Source organism: Castor canadensis, chromosome 19 (assembly GCF_047511655.1).
Source record: "Castor canadensis chromosome 19, mCasCan1.hap1v2, whole genome shotgun sequence".
Taxonomy (NCBI): domain Eukaryota; kingdom Metazoa; phylum Chordata; class Mammalia; order Rodentia; family Castoridae; genus Castor; species Castor canadensis.
This window is the reverse complement of record NC_133404.1, coordinates 24,522,062-24,543,047: the sequence shown is the minus strand read 5'-3', so window position 1 is coordinate 24,543,047 and position 20,986 is coordinate 24,522,062. Positions and strand designations below refer to the sequence as shown.

The window sequence follows — 20,986 nt, the reverse complement described above, 5'->3', positions numbered from 1 at the left end:
TGTTTTTAGGAAACACTTCTGTCTGAGAACCAACTCCATGTCCTTAAACATCATGTGTCCTGCAGCCATTAACTGGATTTCTTGCCCCTTTCTTGGCATTCACCTGGTCCCTACAAATGAAGGGTCTTCCTTATTATGTCCTCCATGAAGGCCTATGATCATCCTCCCTACAGGAGCCATGTGCTTTGCCTGTGTCTTCAGTGTGTCCGTATGGAGTGCTCAAGTTTGTACATTATTGTAAAAATGTTCAACTTAAAATAAATGCATATTGAAATTTTATTAGAAGTAAAAAGTAAAATAACTAACATACCAAACATTGAGATGAAAAAAACCAGAAAAAGTAAAACACATTTTCCAGGGGAAGGGAAGGATGGCTCTGGGTGGACTTCAGGAGACAATTCCAAGGGAGGTGCCAGAACTGGCTCTGTGGTTCCGACATGAAAAGATGTTCTGCCAAACTTGGATTGTGATCTGGATTGTTCTATGGGCAAGAAGTAACTTCTACAAAAGTAGAGGTTGGTTAATTACACCTATATTGAGAGAGCCAGCTGGAGATCTACAGTCATCAGATCTTCAACGATTCTGCCATTCCACAGCTGTATGTATGACTGTGTCAGCTATTTTAGGTAGAGCCAGGTGGATTTACCCAGTAGTATTAAGTTGTTCCAGCCCTTCTGCCACTGAAATAACTTGCTGTATCTTCCCAGGTGGGATAGAATCCTGTGGTTGCTCTGGGTCTCCATCTAGAGAAGAAGAAAGGCTGGTAGTAGTTACAACATTGAGGGTATGAGTAATAGGTTTTTTCCTTAAGGATCAGTGTTATATGTGGCCCCAAATCTAAGGATGGAAACAGATGTACTGCTAGTCAACACAGTTCTAGAAGTTCATGTTGTACTACACTTGAAGGCTTATAAAAGATGGCATGATAAGTGGCATTGCCTGAGCCTTTCCACACAGAGAAGACCCCACTTGCCAGGAAATGCCCAGTATCTCACCCAAGAACAGGACATCTTCCCAGACTGGGGTAAACTGATGTCTAGTGGCAAAAAACACCAGTCTCTTCAGTCTGTTCCCGGTCAGGGCCAGTACCCACACCTCCTCCCCTGTTATAAGCCACTTACTGAAGGTCTCCTCACTGTGCTTGAGCTGTGTATCAGTTGATTCCAAGTCCTCTAGCTGAGTCAACAGATGGTGGACACGAACTGTCATTTCTGAGAAAGGCATGTTGACCAGCAGATAGGCCATCAACTGATTCAAGATGGCCAGGTCTTCAGACTTGCAGAAATCGTCAGGATACTTGTCCAGCCACATCCCGAGGAAGAAGCAGATGAGGCTGGGGACAGAGTGGGGGGCACTAATGTCACAGTCTATCTTCTGCATTCCCAGTATGCGAATGGCCTCTTGCTAGGAGGACACCCATACAGAGGCTGCCAGGTCATGTGCAACTAAACATTTTTGGAAGAGGGGTGAAGTCCACTCAAACAGGGTGTTCACCTCATCTTCTGTCCAGGCCTAGTTCAAGAATAGTGCTGGGAAAGTGTGGTTATGATGAGTAGGGTGAGGGGGGATTCTCACTGTGGCCAGCCCTTGAATCTCCAGTCTCCTATCACCTCCCCAAATTCCCAGGATTCCACCAATATCTCTGTATTCCTCTGCCAGCTTGTCAATCCCAGGTTCAACCACTAGGGGAAATGAAAAGTGGTGTGGAATCCAGAGTTTTCCCACATCCAACCTCAGTCCCAATAATTTCCCCACCCACTATGTGGGAGTCCTCCTTCTTGACCCAATGTCCACTCACTTCTTTATTTGCTCATCCTCCTCACAATCATCATGGAAGAATCCATACCTACAGGAAGATACAAGGGTGTCACTTCTAATATTGTGTGTTGCCCACCTTCCATTCCCGAATTTAATGAACTGGCTGAGTCCCAGATGAGAATGGTGATCTTGGATGGATGTCAGGTTTGTCCTGAGTATTCCTGAATTACATGTAATACATGTTTGTGCATTTACAAAACCTACCCATCTTCTTCCCAAATATTTCAATGGGCACAAGTCTATTCAGAGCACATGTGCAAGTCTTGCTCTGATTTCCAAAACTCAGAGATTCCCCAGATGGAATCTAGAAACTCTTTAACATGGCACAAGTGCTATTCATGAGTCTTCTTAGATCAGTGAGGCTTGAGGAATAGACTTTCTTCATAGTGGAGATGCAATTCACACACAAGGGCCACACAGGCTTGGAAGTTCACTTTACAGGAATAAGCCCTGGGAAAGCCTTGCAGGGATCATCACGCTTGATCTTGAATTGCACCATATTAAAGCAAGCGGACCCAATGTGTTTTCTAATACTCTGAAGAAAGGGATAGAGGGGACAAGCCCCATTGGACTGTATCTGGGATACTCACCTTTTAAAAAACAGATCCAGCACCTGCTTAGTAGTGGAGAACCTTCGGTAGGTGTACAGGAAGGCTGGAACAAAGAAGGGATCCCCTCTCTGCAGGGAAGGCACCAGGTTTTTCACAAGCTTCTCCAGCATGCCAGGCTCTAGGATTTTCCCACTGCAAGGCTCATCCAGGACATGGGTTGACTTATGTTCTCCCTTAGATGGGATCAAGGAAGGATGGTTTAAACATGGAATTTTTAGCAAACTGAAAAATTAGAGGTATAGTATGAATTAAAAACTGTACATAAAAAATTATCTTCAAAACTCAGACTAAAACCCATGGTGGAGGTTTCCTGGGACTCTTGTAGAGGTTTAATCAGAGCAGTTGCCTGTACTGTGTATACCTGCAGTTGGCTGCTCTCTGTCATCTTTGGCTCGCTCTTGGAAAATGACCTCAATTCCCTTGTTGTGTCACGAGGTCTGGTCCACTGTCTCCAGAAACCAAGAAGCCATCCAATCTGGGATTTCCTGTGGCCTGAGCCAGAGGATATTGGGAGACAGCAAGAGAACACCCTGCTCTCTACAAGGTTTCTGACCAAGTGATCTGGCTGTTACTGGCTGTGGAATCTGGCCACCTGCCTACCAGGATTCCAGGTTCTGTTGGGTCATCGTCAAGGAAGTGGAGTCACCTTGTAGGGTCCCCTTCCTTGAGCCTCTTCCTCAGAAAAGACCACCGAAATGACCCCCAGGTTACTGACTGATACTCTCCCACATCATATATGCACACAGGGACACACATCAGCACAGCCTGTCCTAGCCCACAGTTTTCAGCCAGTGCTGGCAGTGGCCAGTGCCTTACCTTCAAAAAGCTGACCCGGCTAATGCAGTGCCTCATTCTTCCCATTTGTGGAATCCTGGACAAGTCATTTTGCCTCACAGAATCACACCAGCAATCCCCCCATCCCTAGGATTAATGCCACATCTGTGACCTAGGGTACTGTCAGGTGTTCATGCCCATAAACATCTGTATTACCAGTGAACAAGGACAAGTATCAACTGCAGCTAATGCAAAAACTGAAGAGATGGGAACATCACAGAAAGTCACTGAAGACACAAATTCCTTCTAACACATATATGTACATGTAAACACACACAGAGAATCACAAGTGCACACAGAGATACGATATGTACGGACAGGGTCTCCCCCAAACACCGAGCCGTAAATGTCCACACAAATGCACAAGAGCAGGAGAATGAAGTCAGGCTTATGAAAATAGTGTTAGTGTTAATAACAGGTCAGACTTAGTGATTTGTAACTGACTTAGGTTTAGGATCAAATTTAGGGCTGGGTTCAGTGCAATTAACATTATGTTGTAGGATAAGTCCATGATTTTAGGAGTAGTGTTTGAGTAATAAGGTTAAAGATAGGGGAAGGAGTAGAGATCGTATAGGAGATAGGGTGCTGGTCAATATTAGTGACTGACTGAGTATAGCATACCATGCCCCAAGGAGACCACACATGGTCAATGGAAGCCCTGGTTCCAGGTAAACTCAGGGTCACTATGGTGCAGATGGAGTACAGCATGATTGCTACCATAAGAGCATTCTCCTCTCTGGCAGAGGTGTACACATAGAAGTGCCATGTCCACTTTTGGTTATTCTGGTGTGAGACCTATATTATCTATGTGACTTGCAAACTTCTTTTCCCGTTATTTTTGATGGTGTACTTTAAAGCACAAGAGTTTTTAGATCTGATGAAGGTCAATGACAATTTTCTTGTGTCACTTTTGTTTTTGGTGCCAGACCCTAGAAAATATTCTTTAACCTAAGTCCACAAAATTGTTTTGCTATATCTTTATGGATTTGGGTATATATATCTTAAGTTCTCTTGTATATATTTAACTTGGTTAAAATTTACATTTACACATGTGATCAGTTTGGGGGGAATTTCCAGTTGCTATTGTGGATACACAAGTATGCCAGGGACATCTGATGAAAACATTTCTTAGGTGGGTCCTAGTAGAAGATAATCATAGCATGAGGAGTGTCACTCTTTTAAATGATTCAATTGTAGTCTTTGGTCACCAGTTACTGGCCATAAGAAAAGATCACATCTGGATTCTGAATCTCTTTGGCTTCATGTCACAACAATTGATACCTGTTGCAGGCACTCAGGCACTTCAGCCTTTTTAACCTCACCCATCATGAGACCCTGATCATGGCTCTGTCCTATGGCAAAGCATGATCTATAATCTTTATAAATTATTGAAGCTGAGCTATTTTGTTATAGCCACTGAAAACTGATTAATACATGTTCTAGTCAGCGTGTATTAAAGAATGTCCATTGCTTAGAATCTCAGTAATTTTGTCCATTTAAATTTAATTATTTTCAATATATATACCTTCCATATGTTTTACAGTCATTTCCAAGTTTTCCTTTGTAAGTGTATTTTTTTCTTTATGGACAGTACTGGAATTTGAATTCATGGATTCCTGCTTGCTAGGCTGGAGCTGCAATACTTGAGCCATTGTGCCAACAACAGGAGTCTACTTTAATTGGAATATTTTTCAGCTTTACTTTTACAATGTTAGTTGCTACTGTGAGTAAATGTTACTATTTTGTATGTTCATATTGTGGATTGAAGCCATGCTGAAATGGTGCTTTTATATTCTTTTTACAGTTTGTTCTAATTTTATTTCATTAGAGTTCTTATAATATTTATATATAATAATCAAGTGTATTCCTAAAAGACATGCTCTGTCTTTCCAATCTACACACCTTACGTTTATTTTGGAAGCATTATTTGCTTAGGTTATATCCACTAACACAGTGGTGAATACTCATGGTATTATTGGAAATCTTTGCCTATTTTCTAATCATTGTAATAAATACAGAGCTGTTAGAAAAATCGATATTTTGAGATTGTTATTTTGATGCTTCCTTAAGTTGAAATTTTGTTTAGATCCCTAATTTCTTGCATGTTGTTATCATGAATGGTTTTTGGTTCTGCATGTTTTACTTTTCTGCTCGGACTGGTGTTTGAACTCAGGGCTTTGTGCTTGCAAAGCAGGAGCTCTACCACTTTAGCCACACCTCTAATCCATTTTTCATTTTCCTAAATCTTTGGAATGCCACAGTCACCATGCATACTTTCTACTAACTGCTTGGAATTTCTTTTTCCTCAAATCATTGAATATAAAAATACTTCTTGACAATAAAATAAGAATTCCAATAGCACTCTCAAAAATATTTCCAATAATTTGATAGAATATGAAATGACTCGGTAGATTTAAGTGTAAATATGTTTGAGTATGGACCCTTAATTATGCACCAAAATTGAGTCAATGAGACACCATGATTTTACAATGACAGATAGGTAGTTACAAAGAAATACAAGGTATTCCATTTCTTCCATTTTGGAATAGAGATGCACGTTAAAATTGATATTGTTTGTCTAAGGTTTTTATTCTATAATTGCGGCATACAACAATGTTGGATTTTAATTGACCTGAGGCATACATTTTCCAAAAATCCACTAGTATTAATCAACACTGACTTCATACTTAGCAGAGACCTAACATTATTGCACAAATGCTATGTATAATTACCCCATTCAGTCTGCAAAACATGATGGTGTCACTATCATGGCACAATTGTGAATCTGAGCTAAAACCCTACTAAATAGAAGCAGAGTATTGTGCTTGACTCGGTTTATTCCATATTCTTTCTGAAATCAAATATGTGTCTGAGTATTTTTTCTCTTATACAGTAATACTTTCTAGGTCTAGCATCAGACATTACACCTTACCTTATGATCACTTATTAATATCCCTGTTAACATATTAAATACTATATTAATTTGTTTCTAATTAGGTCTACAACCCTAGAAGAATTGATATTTTGTATTATGTGAGGTTGAAGTTCAGGTTTTCATTTTCCCATGGATGTTTAACTTCCTAGAACATTTATAGATAGACAAATATTTCAATTCTTTTTTAGTTTTTAGTAGTGCATAAGTATGCAAAATAATCTTTTTCATTGTAATGTTTTCATGCATGCAAATATTTGATCATATTTATCCCCACTACCATCACATATCCCTTATTTTCTCCCCATGAAACAGATGGCCATGTAGATGGTCAAGGGCTGAATGCTGGAGATATGGGAAGGCACATGGACTGCACTGTGTGGGGTCTCATCTCATGGAGCATTTGATCATAATAGACACAGAAATTAGCAGAAAGGAGAGAAGCAAACTACTGGCCATTTATCATAGTGTTATTCACATACAAGGTGACTCTAGATTTACAGTATATTAGGAAATTATTACAAAAAGTTCCTAGCTAAGTGAAAAAAAGTGTTAGCTCAGGAAGAAATGTTAGCTCAGGAAGAAACATATTAAGAAAAAATAAATGTCATGAGATGGTACTAACCTCCAGAAGCCATGGTACCCCACAGAGAAGGATATTAATCGCCAGATAACAGAAGGGATCTAGAATGATATAACTGTAGATTTAAATGATCCTGATAATGTGAATCCATTAATACATAGTATAAGAAGAGAAGAGTTACCTGAAATAGTGTTTAAAGTTTGTCACAAATTGGTCAGGACAGAAAAAAGGAAAGCAGTTAGCACGTAAATTACTTAGGAAGTATAGCTCTATAGCCCAATAGATCTGTGGAAAATATAATGACAGATAATGTAAACAATGTAATGAATAACACCCTGCAACCACAGGATCCCCTTCAGGAGGACCAATGAAAGTTTAATGATCCTGGGGGGTAGCATCAATCTGTTATAGATATTAAAATTGTAACAGATTACAATCACAGATGAAGAGGATTCCACAACAGAGGAGCAGCAAGGAATACATCATACCCAAATTACAAACCTTAAGACAGAATTCATGCAAAAAACAATCCATGCCTATTGATTGGCAAGTTTACTCGAGACGCAGGGAAACAAATACCTTAAGTGAAGTGAAATCAATCAAATCTTCCACTACCAAGAAACCCAAACCTAAACAAAGAGCTTCTAAGGTTCTTAATTAACTACCCAAACAGATTCCTGTCATTATGAGGTTAGATAGTAGTACATTGAAGTAGAAAACACCCTTGTAACACCATAAAATTGGGGCAACTTACAGCAGCTATAGATCAAACAACTAAGAACATCAGAAAAGCAGCCATCCTACCACTAACATATAAGCAACAGATGCATGCACATTTTGCACTGGAACATTTAATTGACCAAATGCATCAGGCATAAACTACATATCAAGACAGCATGAGATACCATGACAAACAAATAGGACAATAATTGGCTAGGAACAATGGGACACCTAGACAGCCTCAGGAACATAACCCAAAATATAGACATAACTCCACAGAATGAATACATTTCCCCCAACAAAATAACAAAGAAACATGCAAAAGTACACAAATAGAAACACACGAGGGTTCTTTTTAAAAATACCCAAACGCAGTGATACAGCTAAACATCGTATACTGAGCTGAGCAGCTCACAGGTAATTTAAAAAGAAAAGAAAATTAGGAGCCTATGGTAGGTAGTCAGCAAGTGTCCAAGAAAAGGTAACATTTGCTCTGGACCTGGTGTTTGGAACGATCACCTTCTGAGAGATTTTGCCTGTCAAGTGCTTTCTTCAACAAGAATATTTACCTACAGCGTGTCTCACTTTGGATTGGATAATTTTCTCCCAAAGGCCCTTATGTTGAAGGTTTGCTCAGGTAACACATGGACGTGGGGAAATGTTGATTACAACAAATTGGCTGTCATGGTGGGGATGTTGATAATGTGGAAATCCAGTTTGAGGGGGCAGGGGAGTATGGGAAATGTGAACTTTCTATTCAGTTTTGCTATGGACCAAAATGCACTCTAAAAGAATAAAAGTATATCAGTGAAGGAATTCACCATTTCCTACTGTGATGTCTGACAAGCTATGTGGTACAGCTAGGTCAAGTGTCCCTCGGGGCCAGCATCTGGGCTTCCAACCTGGGACTTAAATCCCATCCTGCTCTCAAAGTCTCAGTCACAAGAATAAAATGGGACAGTCATCTCTCTTCTCACACTTTTACAGCAGAGAATCTCACAGTCACAATAAATAGAATAGAAGAGCTACCCGGGTTCAAGAAAGAGGCACCTGAAGTTCTCCCTCTCAGGCCTCCAGTCGCTCCATGCATTGCCACTGAGATGCCCTGGGACCTTTCAGAGCCTAGTCAGAAACTCCATACTCTTATTTTATGGATACCATTTGGCAGGGCCATGCTAAGAAAAGATGCAGGTCTTACATTAGCCCTGTACAAAGACATGTAACACTACCCACACTTTCATTGTCAAACTGACCTATAAAAAAGTATCATGTAAAATTATTATTTTTGGTGGCAGGCAGTGTTGAACTCAGGGCCTGTGGCTGCTAAGTAGGCCCTCTACCAATGAAGAATGGAGAAAATTAGAGGAGACTAACCAGTTGGAGTTATAAGACATATATACATTGACATATCCCAAGGAAACTCCCTTTCAGCCACCTTTATCTCAATCGAGTAAAAATGTCACTTTTTCTTTATTCTTCCACAAAATCAACAGAATGACAGGGTGGAACAGGTCCTGCCTGGGAGTGCAGATGGCACCACTGGAAGGCGGATGGTGGTGAAGAAAGGAGTAGGAGGGTGAATATTGTGCAAAAAATGTGTACGCATGTATGTAAAAGCAAAAATGATACCAGTTGAACATATTCCAGGAATCAGAGGAGGACATGATAAAGGACAGTGGTGGATTAGGTGAATTCTAGTATGATATATTAGATAACATCATAAGAACCTTTGTAAATGCCACAATGTACCCTCAGTGAGCACAGCCATAAAAGGAAAATATAAATATATATGATGTATATTTAAATAAATATACATTGTATTCATACTTTAAAAAAAGAACCCTCACAAATTCTTTATCATTTATGTATTTTTCAAATAGTGTACCCTGATGTCCCTGGACTGTGATCTTCCTGTTTCTGCTTCCTGTGTACCTGGGATGACTGGCACATCCTACCATACCCGATTATTATTGGTGGAGAAAGATGTCACTAAATTGATTGCCCAGCCTGTCCTCAAATAGAGATCCTCTTAATTGCAGTCTCCTAAATAGTCAGGATTACAGGGATGTCCCATCATGCTTAGCTGATGAAATTAAATTTAACAGGCTATTTTGAAAGCACTTTAATGTGCCAAAAACATGACTCATAAAGTTAAGTTTCCCATTTACTCTATGTACCTGCTCAAGGCACCACTTCTCTGGGTATCAAAATCTCACTCAGAATTTTCCCCTTGTCACAATGGATGAAAGTCCATTGACACTGAAATCACTCAAAGTTCAGCATTTGCTTTAGGGCTTATTTGGCATCTTGTACATCCTATGTATATGGATAAATGAATGGGCATTTATCTACCATGATGTGATAAGAAATTATATCACTGCCCTAAGACTCTAGCACTATGCCTTTTTATGCCTATTTTTGAATCCTTATTAAAAGCCATACCTTCAAAAAGTTAACAGGTTTCTGAACAGCATGGTGGCACATGCCTGTGCTCTCAGCTGACACAGCAGGATTGCTTTTGCCCAGAAAGTTGAGGCCAACCTTGGTAACACATTAAGAACCCATCAAAAAAAGAAACTTCAAAGATTTCTTTAGCTCTCTACTGTACAACATGTATTAACATGTTAGAGTTTTGATGGCGGTTGTATAACAGGTTATGTTTAACAATACATGTACCTTCACTCAACCCATCCCAAATATCTTGATTCTGACTGTGGTATTGGACACATTTTTCATGCCAATCATCACAATTTCTAGTCCCCTGGAGCTGCTATGGCAAAATTCAATGAATGGGTGGAATGTGATCCATGGACATGGATTGGTTCTGAACCCACAGTATTCAGAGATGGACCGTTTGAGAAGTGATTGGGTCATGATGGCTCTGACTTCATCAATGGACTAAAGTCTTGATGGATTTATAATGTGGTGGTATTATCAGTGGATGTTGGAAAGAAGAAAATGTGGCCTCAATGGAGGAACAGATTACTGGGTGGATGCCCTGGAAAGATAAACCCTTATCTCAGGCCTTTCCTGTCATTTTGTGTGTAGCACTTGGGATCAAACTCAGGACCTCAAGCATGGTAGACAAGAACTCTACCACTTGAGCAACATCCCCAGCACTTTCGTTTTTATTCTGGAATTGAGACAGGGTCTCACTAACTTCCCCATACTGGCCTTGAACTCATGACCTTCCCACCTCTCCTTTCTGAGACTGTGGTAACAGTCATGCACTCCATGCCCAGCTCTGGATTACTAGGTGTCTCTCTGTCTGTCTCTGTCTCTCTTCCTCTATCTGTCTCTTTCTCTCTTCCTTTCTCCTTTCTGTGCACCATAAGTTGAGCTGCTTTTTTCCACCACATGCTCCTCCACCTTATCAGGGTCCAGAAACATAAATGCCATACTGACATGGACTGAAACCTATAAAACCATGAACAAAAATTAACCTCTATTACAAACTCATTCTCTCAGGTGCTTGTGAAGGCAATGAAAAAACCATACTACCAGTTAATATACACAAATCAGGTGTCTATTTGCACCTGATTGGCAATCTATAACTATGACAACCATTCCAATTAAAGAGCATCAAAAAGACATTACCTAGAAATAAATTTAACAAAATAACTGTAAGCTGTGTGGAACAGAAACTAAAGAAAGTCACCAAAATGTAGTTATATCTAAATGAAAAAGTTTACTTGATTATTAAACAAAAGACAATTTTTTAAATGCATTATTTAAAGAGTTGATTCTAATGCATAAGGTAGGAAGAAAAGAAGAACAGTCAAAATAATCTTGTACAGCCAGATGTGGTGGCCCAGGCAGGAGGTTTGCAAGTTCAAGGCCAGGGTGTGCAACATAATGAGTCTGAGACCAGCCTGGGCTACACAACTCCAAGAAACAAACGAAAACACAGTATCTTATAAAACAACACAAAACTGTAGTTTTCCACTTCATGACTTCAATATTTACTACAAAATGATTATAAGCCAGATAGATAAGGCCACATGTACATACCTGTGAATAAAGTTGAGTGTCTAAAAATTCACCCTTAAATTTGTGTTAGGTGAATTTTCAAATAATCAAATGAACTCAATGTATAAAACCATTGTTTCCCCAAATATTGCTAGGAAAAAGTGAATATACATACACAGTAAATTATGGTATCAAAATACAGCATTTAACTGAATATAAAACAAATACAAAACTTACAGAAAAAAACATAGGAATAAAAATTCATGGTCCACCTGACACTGGTGGCTCATGCCTATAATTCTACTTTCTCAGGAGGCAGAGATCAGAAGGATAGCAGGCAAAACCCAGCCCAGGCAAATAGTTCACAAGATCTTATCTTGAAAAAACCCTTCATCAAAAGGGGCTGACGGAGTGTAGGCTCTGGCTTCAAACCCCACCAGTGCAAAATAAAAATGTGTGGTCTTAGGTTAAACAATGGTTTCTATATAACTACCTAACCATAAATGATAAGAGACAAAAAGTGTAATTTCAATTCAATTAGAATAGTGATTCTAATTGAATAATCAAGGGTGAGCATGGTGACACATCTCTATAATCCCAGAATTTAGAAGGTAGAGACACTGGGATCTGAGAGTCAGAACAGTGTAGGCCACTTAGCATATTCAAGACCAGTCTGAGCTACACTGCGAAATCCTATTTCAAAACCCAAGGACTGAAGATTTAGTTTCATGGTAGATTGCTTACTAAGTATGTACAAGACCTTGGGTTCAACTCAGTCACCATAAATAAATAAACAAATATAAACCACACTATGGAAAATGAAAATAAAACAAAAAATTAAAGAGAAAAATTAAAATCATATGGTTCCTAAGGGTCAATATTCAGAACACATAGAAACAATTTTTTATATATTGGCATTACTGGGTTTTGAACATAGAGCTTTGCATTTTTGCGGTAGGCATGCACTTCTTGAGTAACAACTCGAGCCCAAGAATGTTCTCACAAGTCAGTAACAGCAAGAAAAATGTCTCAATAAAAATGGGTGGATGAGGTCCTTCTTGTTTTCACTCAAGAGCATTTCAGTTTCTTGAAAGTGTACCCCTTTCTAATAAACGTTATTTTCTCTTTCATTACATTTCTGTGTTTTGCCCGAATTATTCTGTCCATGGGAGCAAGGATTGAGGCAGATAACTGTGTTCACTTTCAGGTGACATTTTTGGTGCCATGATTGGGATCATGGACCTAATACATCTTGATCTGGATCACTTACATCTACTTCTCTAAGAGGTAAGCATTATCTTCCCTGCCTCTGAGAGGGTTGAGGATATGCCAGTTCACTCTGTTCTCCAAGTTACTTTCTACAGTTGGTTCTGACCTCTTTTTCTTACCCAATGTTACCTTCAGGCAGCTTAGGCCTTTCTTCCATGAGCTGCCTTTGCCATCCCTACCAGGTTCCTAAGTGCCGGCTGCTTCTTTTTCCTACTGCACAATCACTAGGATCTCTTGCCTGCCTTTCCCCTTCCTCTCTCTGCCCTTAATGCTCCAGTCTTTTAGATGGGACTGGGCTTCCCTCTTCTAGGCTACACCTTGGATAAAAGCTCATTCCAAGTATTGTCTCTTTCCCTTTTAAAGGCATTTCCCTTGTGTCATGAATACCACCCTATCTTTTTAGGGACTGACTTCCTTTATGCTATCTCTGACTCAATTAGATAAAATTCTACATGTCGCAAGAGATCTTTGTGTCTGGAATTCTGTTTATGTATGGCTACTGCGTCCCAGTAATATCCTCACACCTCACGTATCATAGCAGTCAGTTTGCTGGTCAGTATTTGTATCCAAATTGCAAGCTTTCTGAGGTCAGGAGCCATATCCAACAATGTGCCTTTGTGTCTGGAATACTGTGGAATACTGCCCTGTCTTTTCAAGGATTGACTTCCTTTATGCTATCTTCAACTCAATTACATAAAATTCTCCATGTCATAAGAGACCCTTTAGCCAAAGCAGAATTGTTCTTTGAGAAGGACCACAGGGAAAAACAGATGCTGGAAAAAGACAAGGTGTCAAAGGGAGGGAGTTAGAATCAGTGAACTATACTAGCCAGTAGGACACTTTGAAAGTGAGCCAAAGGTTTACTTGGCTCATGCATCACAAGAATGCTCCTGCCTAGACCTAGGCAAAAGGATTCTATTCAGTGTCAAGGTTTTAACCTAATAGCAAGGATTCAGCCCTCCAGTGGGGGTGGGGCTCCCTGCCTGGATGATGACAGGTTGTTCACTTCCTTTCTTCCAGGGTGTGTGTGGGTGGTAGCATGTCTACTTCCTACAGACTCATCCCTATGTTATATTCTTTATGTGGCATAGCCTGTTTACAACAGATTGCCAGATCAAGTCTGGCCTCGAGATGGTACTCTTACATGTTCTTTTCTGCCATGATAGAACATAGGTCCCCTATGTTCAGGGCTTCAGGTCCCTCTCTCAGGAACTGGACCTGGGAAGGGTGTTGGATGTGTCTAGCCTCTCCAGGATCCCTTGTTCTATTCTGTTCTTCTATGTCCCACTTACAGCTCCCTGGTCGTTTCCTTCCTCTTTATGGTGTGGTTTCTGCCAACCACCTTATATGAATTATTCAAACAGTTTGTCTCCTAGTAGTCAGAAAGTGGTTCATGATCTGTTTCTATAAAATCTTCCAGGATAAAAACACACTACAAGTCTAAGGAGTCCTCTCCGTACTCTCTGATATGCTTCTAAGGAAGTAAATCACTTCCCTGGTCTTCCTCATGTTGCCTTTCTTTTTTTTTTTACCTTCTGTGCTGAGGGAAAGCATTTTGTAACCCTTAGACATTTTATCTACCCCCCTTTTTGGTGGTACTAGGGTTTGAACTCATGGCCTACACGTTGAGCCAATCCACCAGCTCTATTTTTGTGATGGGTATTTTCGAGATAGGGTCTCATGAACTATTTCCCCAGGCTAGCACTGAACCATGATCCTCCTCTTGTATGCCTCCTGAGAAGATGGGATTACAAGCATGAGCCAGCCTTTTCTTGATGTTGTTTAATATCCAGGTCAACTAAGAAGTCTTCCATTTATCTTAAATGTGTCTTATCTCCACATTGTCCTCTACTTGAGAGAGCATCTTAACTGAGTTCCACCCCATTTGTCCTGTGTGGGCTGAACAAAGGAATATTTCCTATTGGTTTTGTGTTTGGTATATGCTTTGAGTCTATATGTATGTAACATGGACTTTTGTTTCATCTGAGAGTCATTTGGGAAAACCTAGGATTCATGGGAAAATGCTGCCACCATGAACAGGCCTCCCATATCTCTTCTAATGGATCAAGTGTTCATCGGCCATATCCACCACCATGATTCTGGGATGGTAGACTGTCGGCCCATGCCATTTTATTGCCCATAGGAAGAATTGTAATTAATCCATGTCTAAAATGTCTAAGAGTACTCTAAATTAATGTAATATTTGCAGGTGTTATGTTTGTGCATAAATGTATTGAACTTCTATCCCTAGAATTCCGGAAAATAACTTGTTAGTTCATATGGCAGTACTCAGGGTTTTGTTGTTGTTGTTCATTTTTTTATGTGCACTTAAACTTGGCATACCTAATTTAAAGCTTTTTGTGTATATGTGTAACTGGATATATACATCTGTAGAATGGTTCCTAAAACTATGATTATGAAGCTAACATGTAAAACATGCTGTCAGCAATGTTAGGAATCTCTCTGTATAGTTATCTTTATCTCAAGCTACCAAAAATGGTATGTCTTTCTTATTAACTCTTATGTTTTCTCTTCAACAAAATTGGAGAAGAACAGGGCAGAAAAGGTTCTGCCCAGAAGCAGAGGTTGAGGGTGGGGGATGGCACAAACAATGTATATACATGTAAATAAATGTAAAAATGATAAAACAAAAAGGAGAAAACAAAACAAACAAAAGAGGTACCTAGTAAAGCACACCTCTGTATGTGTTGGTAGGGGCATTTCCAGAGGAAGACCTGCAATAAAAACAAATGCTGTCAGCCTAAAAAATCAGTTATCTCAATCAAGTGAAACGAAAATGCATTCATAAATTAACTCTAATGCATAATGAAATGTGAAAAATGGCTATCTTAAAACTCAGCACACCAAAGGGATCTTAAAATTTGGTTGTTAGATAAATGACTTTAATCTGTTTCCTACAATAGATGGGTCTTTAAACAAATGTCTTTGTAAATTATTTATGTTTCTTCATTGAAATACAAGGCTACTAAGAATTTTATTTTATTGGCAAAAGAAACAATTTTGTTTAGTTTTAATATACAAATTAAAAAGAGGAGATAGAAAAGAAACAGCAAGTAGGACAGATGGAGGATGATGATATGTTTTGTAAAAGGAAGACAAAGGGAAAGAAAATGCTTTTGGATAAGAAAGGATATTAAAGGATGGTTCCAAAATCAGGAAGTATGATAGGACAAAAATCAGAAAGCTCAGAAAAAGTTGCAAATGGTGTGAGTGGCTCTGACGTATGTAAAAGTTTATGTATCTTGTTCTGGGGTGTAGCTCAGTGGCTTAGTGTTTACCTGGTGTGCACCAAGCCATAGATTCAATCTATAATACAAAAAAAAGGGTGTGTGTGATTATGCTCCCAACATCCACATCACATACTTCTTCTTTCATCTGTAACATATAGATTGAAAATTAATCTACCAATCTATTAATAAGAAAAAGCTCAAAGAGCTAAAATTTTCCTACTCTTACTGGACCCACCAGAGAACTGGGTTCATATAGTGAATCTGTATACCAAAATGTGTACAGAGAATTACATCTGAAGAGATCTAGAGCAACTAAGATCATCTTACCAGAAGTGGAAAGTGATGGAGACATAAAATACTTCCTAGAACCTGCATGTGAGGTAGAAGAAATGTTAGACATTACTGAGGTACAATAGGCTTGCAGTGTTTTTGCATTCTCATGGACTTTTCTTCCATGGCACAGAACCTTCTTTATGAAACAAATCACTTGTGTATAATGGGCCATTGGAAGAGGCCACTTTAGAAACTCAGAATGCTCAGGGATAAGGCATTTGGGAAGTCATTGAGCCATGAAATCTCTGACTTCATCAATGGACTAAAGACTTGATGGATTCATAGTATGATGAAATTATTGGCAGATTGTGGAAAGCAAGACATGGGGTCTGCGTGGAGGAACAGATAACTGGGTGGGGACCCTGGAAACACATAAGTGTGAACTCCTCTGATCTGGGCCACCCTCATTGTCATGTGGATCACTGTCTCCTCCCACTCCTCTAATTCCTTCCCATAAATGACTTGATAAAATTGATATAAAAATTATCCTCAGCACACACAATCCAAAATCAAAAATGATGAGGTGAATTAGACATTTTGGAAAACTTCACAGGATAAGATACAGCAGAAATAGCACATATTACAGAGCTGTCCAGCCGGGGAAGTGTGAGAGGGGACAACAATCCTCCTTTACAAAATCAAAGCATTACAAAAAATGTGTATATATGCTCTTTTTGTGGTTGACATAAAGCACTGGAAATTGCTTTTCTAACAGGAATCTTTTATAAGCTGATAAACTGCATACGGAGGCATCAGTGAAGTGCAAATAACAATGCAAATTTAACTTGATATAATCTCACAAACTATTTGCCTGGGCATAACTTTGAACCAAGATCCTCTTGATCTTTGCCTCCCAAGTAGATGGGATTACAGGTATATGCAACTGGTACCTGGTTCCAAGAATTTTTTTAAAAACTGAAAAAAGTTCTGGGTTCAAGACAGTGAACTTGGTACTCCTGGAATTCAATGCACTGAAATCACTAAACAGCACAGCATTATTAAGGCTTAACTTTATACTCCATATCTGCCTCTTCCAGTCTGAGCCAGGTTTTCAGGCTTTTTAAAAATTCTAGTGTTGCTGAAAATTAAACAGTAGGCTTTGTGGTTGCTAAAAAACCACCATACCACTGAGCTACATACCAACCCCCTTAGTCTTTGTGTATGCAATTTTCATCATCTGTAGTAGAACAGTGCATGGAAAAACAGAAGAACAATGGATGATACAGAATAAGTACTCAATACATGCTAACTGATACTGGAAACATTTACATTCTGGGCTAAATTCAATCATCAAAAATATTAGGCTACCTTGACAAGCCCACCTGTGTTTTCTTTCCTGCAATACTGAGGTTTGACCTAAGGCCTTGAGCTTGCTGGAGAAGCATTCTACCAGTAGATCCATTCTAAAGCCCGTTTTAATTTCTGAAAAGAGAAACCATATATATATATAACAGGCCAAGAAATGCCAAAAGGAATCGGTCTACAATGCAGCCCCTCTTTTTAGCAAGAGCCCTGTACCTGGCAGATATGAAGAAAGAAACAGCTCCTGTATGTTAGTTATGAGATAATAGGCTGAAAGTAGGTTCATTTACTAACACCTAGATGCAAGCTTCCAAGACATTTAGCTCCACTCACTTGCTGGATGTGTTAAACCATAGCATATGTGCTCCTACTCTCTTATCTGGAAAACAAGGTTGGCTCTCCCTAAGTTAATTAACAAATATCCTTTCTGAATGCACACTGATGAGATTCTGGAGCTATCCACAGTAACAAACCCAGAAGGAATTCCTCAAACATCCTGCAGTTTTCTCACAATAAACACATGTATTTACATCCTCAATGATTCTGAGAAGGAGGGTCAGACACCACTCCCCTGTTGAAAGTCTATTTTCTCAAACATGACTGTCTCTGGAGTTTTCCAAAGCTGAGGTTTATTTTCAGTTGCATGGAGTCTTTAGTAAATTTGGTCCTTAATTAAGGAGAACAATTCACAAGATTTTTGAATTGGTAGAATTTGGTAGCTGTCTTAAATCTATGCTACTTCCAGATTTTTTATTTATCCAAGAGAAACATGTAAAGGCCATGGAACATAAATAGGAAATGCTGAGATAGGAGGGAACATAGAATCCTTGAGTACATGCAAAAAGGACAAGAAGTGATTTGCTTCTGGAGAATCAGAATCAGCCTTTGCCACAGACCTAGGTGCCTCAGACCATTTTGCAAGTGGAAGCCAAAGGGGAAGTAGGGCTGACAAGGGCAGGTATACACAGGCCAGACAACAACTCACACTGCTCACCCAGCCTACCAGCCCCACAAAGTCCCCCATGTTTGTTGGTTTGAGTCTGAATATTGATGATAATGCTTTTTGTGCAGGTTTTGTTAGCCCTTCCATGTTTGAATCACCCCTGATAGACCACACCTCAGAGTGAAATGAGTCCACCCCTGCCCTGGATGAGCCCTACAGGCTGAGGACACAGAAGACATGCATGCTGGAGTAGCTTGTTTACCACCTGGTTCCTGCCATGAAGACCAGGGACCTTTGTTTCTAACTTCCTGTGCATCCAGGCAGGGGCTGGATCCGTTCTTCAAAATACGAACACCCGTCTCCTGCCAAAGGGAGCTCACTACCTCCTAGCCTGGTCTGTGGAGTGCTCAGAAACAATAAATATGTTTGCTCCAATAGGATGTTGCCAGACCAAGTAAGATGAGTCCTGTAAATGCCTTCCCCAGGGTGGTATGCCTCTTGTGTAAGACTTTCTCCTCCTCTGTAAAGAAACCCTCTGAGCCAGGCTTCATTTATCTGCAGCCTTGTGGATAGCAATTTTCCCACTTGTAAAGGAGTTTTCATATCCAATCTAGAGATTCCACAGATTATGAATCACTAAGAACGTAATTCAGGGAACATAATTCAGGGAACATAGCAGACCAACTTCCCATCCCTTCCTGGATTTCCATTCAAATATGGTAGTTAGCCAACCCACCCATGTATCCTGGAAGGTGAGAGACATAGAACATTAGAGTTGACACTGTCCTGGTGTCCTCTAGGTATGGGTACTTCCAAACTGATTGTGAAGTGGATGAGCAAATAAAGAAATCAGTGGATTTAAGTAAAGAGGGAGGACTCCCACCATGAGGTAGGGATAATATAGAGTCTAGGGTTAAAGCGGGAAAACTTCCAGGTCACAAACCTCTTGTGATTTCCACTACAGGGAGGAGGACTGCAGCTTCACATTCAGCTAAAGAAAAGATATTTGGATGGGTATCTGGACCAAAGTGAAATACCATACCCACCACAGTCCATCAAGCCAGGCTTTGTCAGCAATATCCACCATGAGGACTTGAACAGGAGTTGATGTGTGCACACCATACATATGTCCCTCACAACTCTACCAAAATGCCTAGCTGCACAAGGGACATGAAGCTTTTGCGAGGGAGCAGTCCTGCCTAAGGAACATTTGAAACCTGGGAAAAGAGAGAGCCATGTTTGAAACTTTTGAGGGCCAACCTGCCCCCAGCACCAGCTGCTCCTTAATGGGACCATGACTGGACAAGTACCATGAGAATTTTTGCAAGTCCAAGGAATTGGTTAAAAAATAAATGACTAGCCGGGCACTGATGGTTCATGGCTAAAATCATACCTATAAAGGCAAATAGATCAGGAGACCCCATCTGGAATAACATGAAGGTGTAACCCTGGAGGTCAGTATTCTGTGGCTCTATTGGTTTTTAACACAGCTTGTGCTGGACAGGAAAAATACCTTAGAATTGCTGTTTTCTAAACTCTTCATATAATTGAGGAATAAGAATTTCAAAGCAATTATTTACAACATATAAGAAACTTGAAACCGGAGTGTGTTTTTAAGAAGTTTTTGATACAGAAGGTATTTAAATACTGATGGGGAAGAGGGTAATGAAACAAAAACTTTCAGAGGAAATAGTGTTTGCATTTCAGTTTAAATTCATGAAGGTATTTCTTAAGTGTGTATATTTGATAGAATGTCCAAAGTAAACAGTGGAAGATGGATTCACACAAATTAGAAAGTTTGTATGAATGTTCACTCAAGAGTGCTTTAAATTCTTTTAATTTGTTGTATGAGCACTGATTTCTCTTTGAAAGGAAGCAATGTGACCAAAGAAAGGAGTGGTTTTTAATATGTGTGGGTGTGTAGGTATAGGTAAGAACTTTCTCAATGAAACGCCAGCAGCACAGCAACTAAGAGATAGCATAGATAAATGGGACCTCATAAAACTAAAAAGCTTCTGTTCATCAAAAGAAATGGTCTCTAAACTGAAGAGAACACCCACAGAGTGGGAGAAAATATTTGCCAACTATACATCAGACAAAGGACTGATAACCAGAATATACAGGGAACTTAAAAAACTAAATTCTCCCCAAACTAATGAACCAATAAAGAAATGGGCATGTGAACTAAACAGAACTTTCTCAAAAGAAGAAATTCAAATGGCCAGAAAACACATGAAAAAGTGCTCACCATCTCTAGCAATAAAGGAAATGCAAATTAAAACCACACTAAGATTCCACCTCACCCCTGTTAGAATAGCCATCATCAGCAACACCACCAACAACAGGTGTTGGCGAGGATGTGGGGAAAAAGGAACCCTCTTACACTGTTGTTGGGAATGTAGACTAGTACAACCACTCTGG

The 20,986-nt window shown here is 39.6% G+C and overlaps 1 protein-coding gene across 2 annotated transcripts; it reads right to left on the bottom strand.

The window, feature by feature from the left end:
* Positions 1 to 268: 268 nt before the first annotated feature.
* LOC109674453 (ral guanine nucleotide dissociation stimulator-like) lies at positions 269 to 15,585 on the bottom strand. 2 transcript variants are annotated; one of them, XM_020151407.2, is made up of 5 exons: positions 15,420 to 15,585; positions 2,409 to 2,602; positions 1,799 to 1,846; positions 1,122 to 1,333; positions 269 to 743 (listed from the first exon to the last, which is right to left on the bottom strand). In XM_020151407.2, the coding sequence occupies exons 2-5, from the start codon at positions 2,537 to 2,539 to the stop codon at positions 643 to 645; spliced, it is 492 nt and encodes a 163-aa protein (XP_020006996.2). In that variant the 5' UTR covers positions 2,540 to 2,602; positions 15,420 to 15,585; the 3' UTR covers positions 269 to 642. The 2 variants fall into 2 exon arrangements, with proteins under 2 accessions (XP_020006996.2, XP_073917721.1); XM_074061620.1 differs by lacking the exon at positions 15,420 to 15,585 and having other exon boundaries at positions 2,409 to 4,921.
* Positions 15,586 to 20,986: the final 5,401 nt, after the last annotated feature.

What these genes read in the sequence shown, in the direction of transcription:
- LOC109674453 (XM_020151407.2), bottom strand. Translation starts at nt 2,539, where the DNA reads ATGCTGGAGAAGCTTGTGAAAAACCTGGTGCCTTCCCTGCAGAGAGGG. An exon ending in CTGGATCTGTTTTTTAAAAG is followed by an intron (nt 1,847 to 2,408) that starts GTGAGTATCCCA and finishes ATCTTCCTGTAG; the next exon opens with GTATGGATTCTTCCATGATG. An exon ending in GCACAGTGAGGAGACCTTCA is followed by an intron (nt 744 to 1,121) that starts GTAAGTGGCTTA and finishes CTTCTTCTCTAG; the next exon opens with ATGGAGACCCAGAGCAACCA.